Here is a 13727-nt window from a genome sequence, read left to right on the forward strand (position 1 = left end):
CAGATTTTCAAGTTCTTAAAAAAATAGGCCTTAATAAATAAAGTCAAAATAAATTGAGCTCCCCGTTTGTGCTGGTTCAAATCCAACAAAATTGCGAGCGCTATTTCTGAAAAAAAAAAAACACAGTTTACCAACGCACGAGTGAATAAAAACTGCTGAAATCTGGTTTGAGCCTATTTTCAATCATTCCGATTGTAAACCTGAGTTGATAGGTACTCAATGAATTTCATGTTGGCCCTATTTATGAGATTTTTTTGAAAATTGGAGAACCTGTAAAATTGCTGGAGGCTTCAAAATGCTTTGAAGCCATAGGTGCCAATCAACTTGGGATATTGAAAATAGAATATTATCCGAATTTTATCCTTTTACGCTGATCTGATCAGATTTTGACTTTGTTTGTGCAAAATAAGCTAATGAGCTAAGAAGTTTCAAAAATTCGTCATAAAATGAAGAGTTTTTAAAAAATTGTCTCAAAGGTAGCATTATGATTTATGAGTAAGTAGATAACTCAAAATCAAGCAGCATTGAGATACAAACGTTCCAACTTGCAACCTACATATTTTTACTGAAAATAAAATTATATCACGAAGTCTTTCGACAGAAATGATGTATTTAATCATAATGAACTTGAAAAACTAAAACTCTGACGAACATTTTTTAAAAATGAAATACTTCATAATTTGGGTATCGTATGGGAAACACATGGGGCGAATAAGGAACACTTGTCAATTAAGCATTCGCTCTACCTACCTACCTATCTACATAAATAAAGAAAAAGAACTCGCAAGATACATAAATTCTCCAGTTTTTATTCGGTTTTCATGCAAAACCATTCATTAATTTTTTGCACAAAATACTTTTGAATTTTAACGACTCCGTCCTCCGTAATTACAATGCCTAGGTCATGTATCTTTCTAATTTGTATTCTAGGCATACTCTGTGGTGAGTAGGTACATCATTGATATGTAAACTTCACATTTAACATGCCTACTTAACTATCGTTTAAACATACGAGTATTTTAAAAATTTTCAGTCCAGACAGCCGATTGTGCATCCTCGCTCCCAGAATCACCTGCAGGTACTCACTCAGATAATTATAATTTTAGCATAGATAATCAAACAGAAACATATTTAACCTCTCGAGAAAAAACCCGAAAACATTTATTCCTATTCTTTCCTTCAGGTGACGTAAATCCATCACTGACATGTGTTCTATTCAGTATACTCCAGGATGTACTCTGGAATGCACAGTGATCGGTAAATTCTTCGGCCACGACTTCAATGGCTTCTGCGCTTCGAACGAAGTATGCGTTTGCAGTCCGACCGACAGAGCTCCCATCGACTTATACACTCTTTGGAAAGACAAATTCACCACAGACGCCGATTATGTTTTCAGTCGGATTACAAAAAGCCAAAACCAAGCTGTACAAACCCTGAGCATATTCAAAGAACCACATAAAACCGCCGAGCAGTACAAACAGCAACTAAGACAAATCGTCAGTCCATACCAATACTCCAAGCTCAAAACAGACGATCACGATTTGGCCGCTGAATTCATCAAGAATAACAAAATTGATAAAAAGTTGCTCGAAAAACACATTTCTCAGCAACTTCGCTTGAGACTGTTGAACTTTAGGTATAGACCCGCACTGAAGGTTAATTACAAAGAAAGATTTCGAATGATTTTGCAGAATATTCGTGATATTGGTACACTGTATAATTTCACCTACAAAGTAGCTCGATTGCAGAATAAAGATTTGGAGAATGTGTTGAAGGAATATTTCAAGAAAAATAACATCGAAAAGCCTACCGTCAATTTGGATGAAGAACCGTATCTTGATGAAGTTCTCCATTATACGTTCATCAACGAGTTGATCAAACGAAATTACACCAGGTAGAAGCTGGTGTGAAAATTAGCATTAGACTTTTCTTCAGTAAATTAAAATACATGTTGTTTGATTATTTCTCGTAATCTTCAATGAGACAAAAATATGTGCATTCAAAAGTAAAAATAAAAAGTAAAACCGAATTTCTAATCGTATATGAATGACTTCAATTTTACCATCCTTACAGAAATCAAAATTTTTGAAAAGACATAAGTATTTTTACCACGCCTACTGAATTTCTGAGAACTGTTTTCTTGAAAAAGAGATATTTTCTCAATCCAACCTGAACTGGTAAGACCTGACTAAATCTCATCGAATCTGGTATGATCAAGGTTTTGAACTGATCAGGTCCAACAGGGAAGACCTGATTGAATCTAATCAGATTTAAAGAATTCTGATTAGATCTGATTGATCAGACCAGATAAGACCTAATCAGATCGGGATATTCCCTGGATCTAATTAAATCTGTTCATACATGATCATAACAAACCATATAGTGGAGATCTGATTGGATCTGATCAGTTTGATCAGACCTGATCAATGATCAAATCCAATCATCAGCCAAATTCTGAATTCGCGAAAAGTAGCGAAAAAATTGCAAATTCGGAGCTTAGTTGCTAAAAAAAATCACGATTTTTTTCTGTTTTTTGACCATAATATTACAGTAAATTCCGATTCAGTGATGAAAAAGAAAATTAAAACAGTAAAAGTGAAACGAGAATGCGAGTGAAAAAAAATGTATTTAAAAAATGTTATACCTACTCTTCTTTCTTCAATTTGTTCGACGGTGGCAACTTTTGATAAGGCCAGACAAGCGGACAAACAACCTTGAGAGGCCCGATAGACGACCTTGAGAGGTCAGATACATAGACGGGTCAATGACCTTAAGAGGCTAAACAGGTAGCTATGAAAAATCAAATTAATTTTTGGAGTTTGCATGGTCTCCAAATTACAACATTTCAAATCGATTTTTGAAGCTTGCGTGGTCTCGAAATTAGGAAATTTTAATTTGTACCAACTCTGAAGCTCTCTCGCCTTCCAAATCTAAATCTACGAAATTTTAATCTGATTTTTGAGGCTTGAATGGCCACCAAGGCACGAAATTTCAAATTCATCTCTGAAGCTTGCATGATCTCCAAATGACAAAATTTCAACTCATTTTTCGGAATTCGCATGGTCTCTTGAGCAATGAAAAATCGAATCAATTTTTAGAGTTTGTATGGCCTTAAAACTAAGAAAAATTAAATCAATTTTTGAAATTTGCACACCCTCCAAAACATACAATAATCACTTTTTTCAAAAATAATATTCGTCAACTTTTCAGTTTTCAACTTTCCTTGTACAGTTCCCTATATTTTCAAGGTAGGTAAGCTTTAATTTAAATTTAGAGTCAGACGTTTGGTGACTTGAAAAAAACGAGAACTTACTATCGCAAAATATGTTTTGTAGTTTCGTTTGAAATTGAAAATAATGCCCTCATCGAGTACTGGCAATTAAAGAAATATGTACCTACATATCTATGGGAAAGCATATGGTTAAAAAAAAACTCGTGCGTTACGAGTCGTTATATGTACATGGAAAATTGTACGAGAGCATAATAACATATACTTATAAGTATACACGAATACATTCGCGGTATAATTCTCCTACAAGTATGTACATATAACTTATTCAAACACTAGTCAAGAACATTCGCAGGCGTAGTTAAAACTTAAGATTCCAAGACTTGAAAATTAATCAAGGCATCAGAAATATCTAATTTCAGTCTTCTTACTCTTCGTAAAGGTGTACTCAGAATGATCAGATTTGCAACACTTCTCACTCTCGCTATGAGCTTAATTCTGGGTAAGCCAACTATTCTATTTCTACGCAATATAGGCGGATCACCTGTCTTTTATCTAATAATATTTTCTCACATGTTTCAGTTCAAGCACCTGCTACTCCACCACCATCGCCACTTCAACTAGAAGAAACACCGCTAATCTGGGACTTCGAAGCAGGTAAGCTAATGATGCATGATTTTTCTCACGGAAGCAATATCGTCTCGAGCTGTTCTAAACATCTAAAACCTTTATTGTGCTTATGGCAAAACAGATTCATCAGATCCAAAATACCCTTACAATGACAAAGACACAGTGGGTACGTAAATATATCCATGCGGACCAGGACCACATTAAATTAAAAATCTCAAAAAGCTCACTTCTTACTTATCAAATATCCCGATTACATGATTACAGACGAACAGAATCCATCTATGAGCTGTCTGCTTTTCGGCAATGCAGCCTGTCACATCCAATGCTATTTATCGATGGAAATTTTTTTCATCCAGATGACACCAGCCAGTATTTGCACAGAAGGGCAACACTGCTACTGCCACTACAGAGAAGGCGCTTTCTTCTATAACATTTGGCAAAAGAAATTCAACCGGAACTACGCATATCGCGCTATTACAAGTGATAATTCGCTTTTCCATTATGTTGCAAAATTATTCCAGGATCCGTTTCGAACTGCAGAGAAATTGAGACAAATCATTAGACCAAATATTTCTCCCTACATATATTCCAAAATGGAAGTTCGCAAAGACACCTTAGCTGAAAAGTTTATCGCAGAGGATGGTGAAATAAACGAAGATGCAGTACGCGAATATGTTTCTAATAAACTCCGACCAATTTTCAATTCGAAGTCGAAATTTCACTTTTCTGAAGATTACAAACAGAACTTAAAAAATGCGTTGGAAAATGCTCGAGATGAAGGTTCCCTGTATAATATAACTTACGCAGTGCGTGGACTGAAAAACCAAGAGTTGGAAAATATTTTAAAAGAACATTTCAAGAAGCATCAACTCAAAGAACCTGAAATTAAGCTAGACGAAAAGGAAGACCTCAGAGATGTACTAGGAGATGTTATCAACCGCGAAATTATCAGATATAGAGATCAAATGGGCGTAGATCCCATGTTCACTGGACAAATGAAAGATATTTTGAGAGCGTATCCCCGTAAATTTTGATTTTGACACGGTAACATTGGAGTTCACCTTCAAATTGAGCTTCAATTTTTTCAATTTTATTGATTTTTTGGGATGTAATTTTTGTACACCTGATTACCCACTAAACATAAGTAGGTATATTGAAACGAGCAATTTTTTCAGCTCACTTTTCTCGCTTCGTCTAATAAAGTAATGCAAATGAACTAAAAATGTCAATATTTCGTAAATTTTTGTTGAAATAACACGAAAAATTACGAATTTTTCAATTTTTGTTGGTAGAGACTCAAAAAACAGCTTGAAACCATCTGCAATAGACTCGGCACGTCAAAAATAAGGGTGCAAATTTAATTTCAAGGTTTTTAAAATATAACGGTAGAAAACAGTGGATTTATCAAATTTTGAATTGAAGCATACATAATATGTTTCCAAAACGCACTAAGTCCATTTTCAAAGATTTTGAGGTTGCATAGGCCATCTAGCATAAAGTTGCGGCCCAAAATGGCTGATTTTTTGATATGTTGTGCCCATTTGAGGGTCTATGGCTACAACATATCAAAAAATCAGCCAATTTGGGCCATTTCTACGTTTTCAAATTGAAGAGCTCTATTTCAAAGTGGGTTAAGTCATTTTTAAAAAAGGTACGTTTTACGGAGATCTTTACTTCAAAAGTGGGTTAAGTCATCGATTTTTCAAAGTAAATTTTTCTACAAGTAATTGTTCTATGTCCAAAGAAAGGAAAGGTGCATCGACCTTTGGAAACAGAACTTTCAGCATCGAAAACTCTAAACACATTTTTTGGAGGAAAAATGACTTAACCCACTTTGGAATAGAGCTCTTCAATTGTAGTAAGTAGGTACAATATTTTTTTGGACTTGGTGCGTTTTGGAAACATGCTTCAATTATGAAATCGCTGAAGAAAAATACGATTCCGAACTGATATAGACACTGTTTTTGAAGAATGATGCGTAATCGGTCAAGTTGGTCACTAAAAGGCATCAATCGCGACATAAGTAGGTACGTGCTAAAGTTGATTTAGACAGATTTCATGTTTTCTTTATTTCTTTTGGAAAACTGAAATTTATATGACGTTACTGGAGGCTCCAGAACGACTTGAAACCAGCTATAGTGCATGCTGAAGTTGGGGTATAGATTAAACAGCTTTCCAACTTCATTGGGAAAAATGTTGAGGAAATTTCAGCTTTCAAAAATCTGCTGAAGGCTCTAGTACTGCTCAAAATAGTTTGAAACCATTTCCAATAATTTTGGGGTGAAAGGTGCTCAAAAAAAAGGTGTATGTCAAATTTCAGCTTTTTAAGTCAACTTTGATAAAATTTTGATTCCCCTCCTCATTTTCCAATAATCTACCAAAAATCGAAAAATGCACTTTAGCATTCGAAATTTTAACTGGTGATTTTTTCGCACGCTTTTTCGATTCAGCTTTCTTTTTCGATTCAGCTTTCTTTGTCTAGTTCAAAAAATTGACTTCAAGTTGGGATACTTCCCTTACGAAATTTAAAAAAATATTTTAATGCATCAAATCATCTATATATCTCTGTTCACGAATTTCTAACCTACTTATCACAAAATGTCCTAAATGTTTCACACGAATCTTCGATTTTTTTTAGCTCTAAAGAAAATCAAACGACTTTCGTAACTGACATGAAATATACCCAGTCATTTGCACCTATTTCAAGTATGGTAGGTGCCTAACGATGTACTTTAGGCTACATCGTTTCTTAATGAACATAAAAATTGCGACACTAACGAAGGACTTCCTAAAAATAAATCCACCAAAATTATGCGTCGTAGTCGTGAACATAATTTTCTTCAGGAATATTAAACAACACCTTACAGCCTTCTGCAAATTCATGTAGGTATGTATGTAGTTCAACGAATACACAAAATACAAGCCAGTAATACTTGGATGAATAGTTCACATCACGTACATAAATTCGCTTTCCCTGGCACTTTTTGCTCATTTTAAATCCAATTACTCTAGAATTGCTACAGATATTTGGGCATTGCAAGTTCACAATGAGTACAAAGACATGATTTCATAAACGTTTCTTTGGGGGGGGGGGGGGGGCAGAAAATCAACTTTTATAAGTTTTAGAGCAGCAAGTATCACGATGGCCAGATTAGTAATGCTTTCCAGATTTTGTTCAATCATTGTCACAGGTATTCAAACCATTGTAAGATACTTATGTATTATGAATTTTGCAATAAATCTTCTTAGCTTATGAAAAATTGACACTTTTCAGCTCAAATGAGCACAGCTAACTTGGGATCAGATTCAAAAATGAAGCTTTCATAATCATCGTCAGGTATTATTGGTAAAATACATAGAAAAAAAATGCTTCTTTCAACAATAATTCCTCTTCTAACAACAATATTTACACACACGTGTTTCTCCATATTCCAGGTGATACGTATAAATATGGCTTTAAGCTGTGTGCTAAACGTGGAAAAAATGTTCAACGAATATCTGCAACAGAATACGAGTAACACTGATAAACCGGAAGTCAACTTGAAAGAATAACCACTTATGTCACAGAGAAGTCCTGGTGGTGGAAGTATTGGTTTTAAAAATTCTAGCTGTGGTAGAGGTCTTATTTTCGAGCGATTTTCAGTATCGATATATATCGATATTTTTTCCCCAAGTATCGATAATATCGATAAATATCGATACTTTTCAGTTGACTTCAATGACCAGTTATTTTTCTCATAATTTATAATTACTTACGAATATTATTGTAATGAATAGCCGCCAAGCCGGACAGAACTCGAAAATGTAAATATAATTATATTCTTGATAGAAATTACATCGTTAACAGCAAAAATTAATGCTCAAATACAAATTACGAACCAAAAAAGGGCGAAAAATGGAGATAAGAACGTAAAAACGCAAATATCGATACTCATAAGACCTCTACTAGCTGGCACGTAAACGATACCTATTTTCTCCAGATACAATTAAAGAAGAATGAAGATGAATTTGTTTTTAAAAATAATTTTGCCAAAAATCATCCTAATCCATCGATATCACCAAAATGTAATTTATTGTTTTCAAATTTATTTATCAGAATATAAACAAGCCTTCCCAACCCTGCATTGAACAGCAGTACCTAGTCCCGTGAATGAACATAGAAAACGTTTTTAGGAACTGGAAAGAATAGAAGCGATAATCAAATCGGAAAATTGAAAAATACATCGAGAAATGTTTTGAATTTTAACGTGAAGGTGAAAACCATCCCAGGAATTGAAAATCATAGATCAGGAATTTTACAAGAATATCACCAAAAGTTTCAATTTTCAAGAAATTTAACTCGAGAATAATAAATAAATCACGAGTCGAGGTCACAAAAATTACACGTGAAATCAAATCAGTTTGGTACTTGGAAACAAAAAACTTCACAACAGAAAAATTTTCGTCTTGCGTGAAATTCGAGTTTCAGTGATGATTTCTATTAAAAATTCCACCAAAAATAGGCAATTTTTTTGCTTTTCAAACTTGCAAAATCAATTCGAAAATGACTCCAGGCCATCTACTTATTCAAAAACTGACAATATTTTTATCGAACAAATATTTATAATGCATTCATCAGTTTCACGCCATCATGAAATTTCTTATCTGAAAATTGGTAATCGTCGTCACCTACCTATTTTGAAAAACAGTTTAGTCATACTCGTACTTACGTGTATGTGTTGAGCAATGGCTGAAATTTTTAATTGAAAGAACTTGAAAATTACAATTTTTAACGAACATTTTCAAAAAAAATTAATATTAAGAGGTACCTAGTTGTCATATTTTACAGAAAACCAAGCCAAAATTTGAAGAATGTACTAATTTCTATACCTACCTATAGGAAAACAATTGGGTGAACATCTGTGCATCAAGCACGCAAAGAACACTTCAAGAACAACGATGACAAGTGCTTAAATATACGTAAACCACGTACGTAGAATTTGCTGTAAGTAGATATCCCAAATTTTTTTTGGCATAGAAATTCGTCGTTGTTATATGCTGTTAGTATCTCACTCGAAAAATATATTTGTGTAAGTGCATTAATTGTAAATCGAACGATTATGATGAGTAGATCATTTGCTCCTCTAAGAATTATTCTAACCTTCATGCTGGGTAAATCAATATTGAATAATTTCCTCTCGAAAACACCTCGAAATAAGAGTTTCTAAACGTTTACGTAATTTTTCAGTTCAGACAACGACAAAAGCAAGGCAACTGCGGGAACCATACAGCAGTAAGTAGCCTAGTCGTCAAATATATGTAGGTACTTGATCAGTAAAAATAGTTCGTAACAAAATTAATCGAAATTTCGGCCACATATTTCAAAGATCCTCCACAATTCGCGATAAACGATCATTTTTTGTTTTGTTTCACAGTTGACATCAATTCATCACTGACCTGCGTACTGTTCGGTACCACCGGCTGTAACATCGAATGCTCCATCACACATGAACTTTATGGCCACCAAACCTACGGAAAATGTATTGGAAACAACAATTGCTATTGTAACAGATACTATAATATAAACAAGCCCGTTGAGCTATACGACGCATGGAGGAAAAAATTCGACGACGATTACGTTTTCAAACAGATCATTCGTTACACGAGCACCATCTTCGAAACTGGTGGAATATTGGCCGATCCTGAAGCAACTGGTGAAGAAAATAAAGAAAGCCTTAAATCCATACTTAGTCCATATCAATACGCTAGACTTAAAGTGAACGATCGTAGTTTGGCGGCAAAATTCATTAAAAATGGTCGAGTCGATATGGAACCGTTTAAAAAGCACGTCTCCGATGAGCTCGATGAAATGCTGCAATACGATACAGCTTTGTTATATAAATTCTACGACGATAATTTCAGAGCTAGTTTGAACAACATTAACGAAGCAGGTACGTTGTATAATTTCGCTTATAAAGTAGGCCGTTTGCAGAACGCAAATGTGGAAAAAATTTTCAAAGAATACCTACGGCAGAATAACATTGATAAACCGGAAGTCAACTTGAAAGAAGAACCACTTGCCATGGAAGTGCTTCATTATACGATTATAAACGAGATGATTAAACGAAACGATGCCATAGAGAAGTCCTGGTGGTGGAGGTTTTGGTATTAAAAATTCTAGCTGTGACGTAAAAGATAGGTAATTAGGTAACTACATTTATTTTCTCCAGATAAAATTGAAAAAGAATAAAGATCAATAATTATTTTGTTTTTCAAAATAATTTTGTCAAAAATTACTGCAATCCATTGATATCACCAATACCATTTTTTATTGTTTTCAAATTTATTTATCAGAATAAACTAACCTTCCCCTGTATCCATTTCTATTGATGTAAAATAAACATCTAAACATTCGTGGTGTGTGGTTGTTTGCTTTCGTTAATTAGCCGAAGTAGGTACTTCAAAGTTCTGCTGAGGACAAATTTTTAAATTCAACGTTCAACTAAGGTGGTTACCAAGCGGACTCGAAAATATTTGAACGGAGCAAGAAGGAATCGAAAACGTTCCCATATAAGACACAACCAGCGAGAATTTCAGCTGCTGAAATTCATTTCTCGAATTTTTGAAATTTTGAACTTGGCTGCTTGTTCAACATGAGAAAAATCATAACTTGATAAAACTGACTCAGAATGCTAAAATTTGGTTTCATGACCTATTTTCGATCTCCTGAGTCGATTGAAATGATTTCTAGCTGTTCAGAAGCCTCTCGCAGATTTCCAAATTTCCAGGTCTCTAAAAAATGGGCCTTAAACAAGGTCAAAATAAATTCAGATCCAATAAACTCAAATTCATCACGTTCTATGACCCTTCCAATCAATTTGAGCACATCTCTTCAAACTCCGTTTGTACCCGTTCAAGTCGAAAAATTTTTCCTGCGCTATTTCGAAAAAAATGAAAATTCACCGTTTACGAACGAGTGAATAAGAACTGCTGAAATCTGGTTTGAGCCTATTTTCAACCTTCCCAATCGTAAATCTGAGTTAATAGGTACCCAATGAATTTCATGTTGGCCCTAATTATTGTATTTTTTTGAAAATAGGAGAATCTGTAAAACTGCTGGAGGCTTCAAAACCGTTTGAAACCATCGCCAATCAACTCAATCCGGGAAGTTGAAAACGGGATATTAACAGAATTTCAGCCTTTTACGTTGATTTGATCTGATTTCAATTTTTTAGGAGCAAAATAAGCATGGGCTAAGAAGTTTCAAAAATTCGTCATAAAATGAAAAGTTTTTAAAAAATTGTCTCAATTTTTTATGGCATTAGGTATGAGTAAGTAGATAACTCAAAATCAAGCAGCATTGACATACGAGTACAAACGTCCCTACTTGCAACCTATTTTTACAGCAAATCAAATTATATGTGACCCACTCCGACAAAATTGACCGTTTCGACGAAAAAAAGTTTCCAAAATACGAGTAATGACGTTTAAAATGAATTTTAAGGAGTCAAAGATCATATTTTTGAAGGAAAAAAAACATGCTTATGAAATTTAGTCGAAATGGTCGATTTTTTCTGAGCTGGTCACATATCACGAAGTCTTTCAATAGAGATGACATTACAGTAAATTCAGATTCAGTGATAAACAAAAAAAATTAAACAGCAAAAGTGAAACGAAAGCGAGTGATAAAAATGTAATTTAAAAAAGTTACACATTTCTTTCATCTTGCTTGACAATGACAACCTTTGATTAGGCCAGACAAGCGAACAGACAACCTTGAGAGGTCCAAAAGACAACCTTGAGAGGACAGACAGACAACCTTGGAAATCCAGACAGATGAGTCAATGACCTTGAACGTACAGGTATGCGGATATTCATGACCTCAAGAAGCTAGACAAGCAGACAGACGACCTCGGGAGTCTAAACTGGTAGCTCTAGCTATGAAAAATCGAATCACTTTTCGGAGTTTGCATGGTCTCCAAAATACAAAATTTCAAATCGATTTTTAAAGCTTGCGTGGTCTGATTATTGAGGCTTGCATGGCCATCATGGCACGAAATTTCAAACTCATCTCTGGAGCTTGCATGATCTCCAAATTAAAAAATTTCAACTCATTTTTCGGAGTTTGCATGGCCTTAAAACTAAGAAAAATTGAAATTTGCACGGCCTCCAAATTACGAAATTTCAAATCAAGATTGCTGCAGTTCAAAGCAGCTACTAATCAGATCGTCAGGCTGCAGGGTATGATTGCTCCAGTCTAATCCAATGCGTCTAACCGGATTTCGGCTTCAGACAGCGGCGGATTTTCTCGAGGCATTCAGAACATATGTATGTACAATAATCAATTATTTCAAAAATGACATTCGTCAACTTTTCAGTTTTCAATGGCGTGGAAAAAACTTCTTAATTATCATTTCTTTGTACAGTTCCCAAATGTTTTCAAGGTAAGCTTAAATTTCAATTTAGACTTGTGGTGACTTGAAAAAAAAGAGCACCTACTATCGCAAAGTTTCGTAATTTCATTTGAAATACATAATTGCAAATGACGTCCTCACCGTGTACTGGCAATTAAAGAAATAAATATCCATGGGAAAGCATATGGTTAAAAAAACTCGCGCGTTAGAAGTCGTTATTGTACTTACTTACATGGAAAATTGCACGAGAGCATAAGAACTTATAGTTACTTATATACACGAGTACATTCACGGTACAATTCTCCTAAAAGTAGGTATAACTTATTCAAACACAAGTCGAGAACATTCGCTGGCGTTGTTAAAACTTCGAGATCCCAAGTCTTAAAAATTAAATAAGGCATTCGAGAGGTCAGAATTTCAGTCTCCTTACTCTTCGTAAAGCTACCGTCAGGATGATCAGATTTGCAGTACTTTTCACTCTCGCTATGAGCTTAAGTGTAGCACTTCGATTAGAACAGACACCGATCACCTGGAACTTCGAACAAGGTAAGCTTATGATGCATATTGTAGGTATTTTTTCTCAAGGAAGCAATATCGTCTCAAGTATCGAGCTGTTCGAAACATATAAACCATTTTTTTTTTGGCATTTACTGCAAAATAGATTTATCAGACCATCCAGACCTAAAACACTCTTACAATGACAAAGACACGAAGGGTACGTAAATTTTATCCACATGAACCAAATTAAATTAAAAATCTCAAATTAAACATCCCGATTGCATGATTTACAGGCGAACAGAATCCATCTATTAGCTGTCTGCTTTTCGGCAATGCAGCCTGTCACATCCAATGCTATTTATCAATGGAAATATTTTACGTCCAGTTAACACCCGCCAGTTTTTGCATAGAAGGGAAACATTGCCACTGCAAGTACAGAGAAGGCACTTTATTCTCTAGCATTTGGCAAAAGAAATTCAACCGGAACTATGCCTATCGCGCAATTACGAGTACAAATGAGCTTTTCCAATATGTTACAAAATTATTCCAGAATCCGTTTCGAACTGCAGAGAAACTTAGACAAATCATTAGACCGAATATTTCTCCCTACATATATTCCAAGATTGAAGTTCGCAAAGATACCTTAGCTGAAAACTTTGTCGAAGAGGATGGTAAGATAAAAGAAGAATCAGTACGCGAATATGTTTCTAACAAACTCCGACCAATTTTCAATTCGAAGTCTAAATTTCACTTCTACGAAGACTACAAACAGAACTTAAAAAATGCGTTGGAAAATGCTCGAGACGAAGGTTCTCTGTATAATATAACTTACGCAGTGCGTGGACTGAAAAACCAAGAGTTGGAGAACATTCTAAAAGAACATTTAAAGACGCATCAACTTAAAGAACCTGAAATTACACTAGACGAAACGGAAGACCTCAATGAGGTACTAGGATATGTCATCAACCGCGAGATTA

The 13727-nt window shown here is 34.7% G+C and overlaps 1 protein-coding gene across 1 annotated transcript; it reads left to right on the plus strand.

Moving 5' to 3' along the window:
- The first annotated feature begins 8707 nt into the window (after positions 1 to 8707).
- Positions 8708 to 10141, plus strand: LOC135845518 (uncharacterized). The gene is made up of 3 exons (XM_065364108.1): positions 8708 to 9010; positions 9087 to 9131; positions 9274 to 10141. The coding sequence occupies exons 1-3, from the start codon at positions 8959 to 8961 to the stop codon at positions 10008 to 10010; spliced, it is 834 nt and encodes a 277-aa protein (XP_065220180.1). The 5' UTR covers positions 8708 to 8958; the 3' UTR covers positions 10011 to 10141.
- The last annotated feature ends 3586 nt before the right edge of the window (positions 10142 to 13727 follow it).

This window comes from Planococcus citri, chromosome 4 (assembly GCF_950023065.1).
Source record: "Planococcus citri chromosome 4, ihPlaCitr1.1, whole genome shotgun sequence".
NCBI lineage: Eukaryota > Metazoa > Arthropoda > Insecta > Hemiptera > Pseudococcidae > Planococcus > Planococcus citri.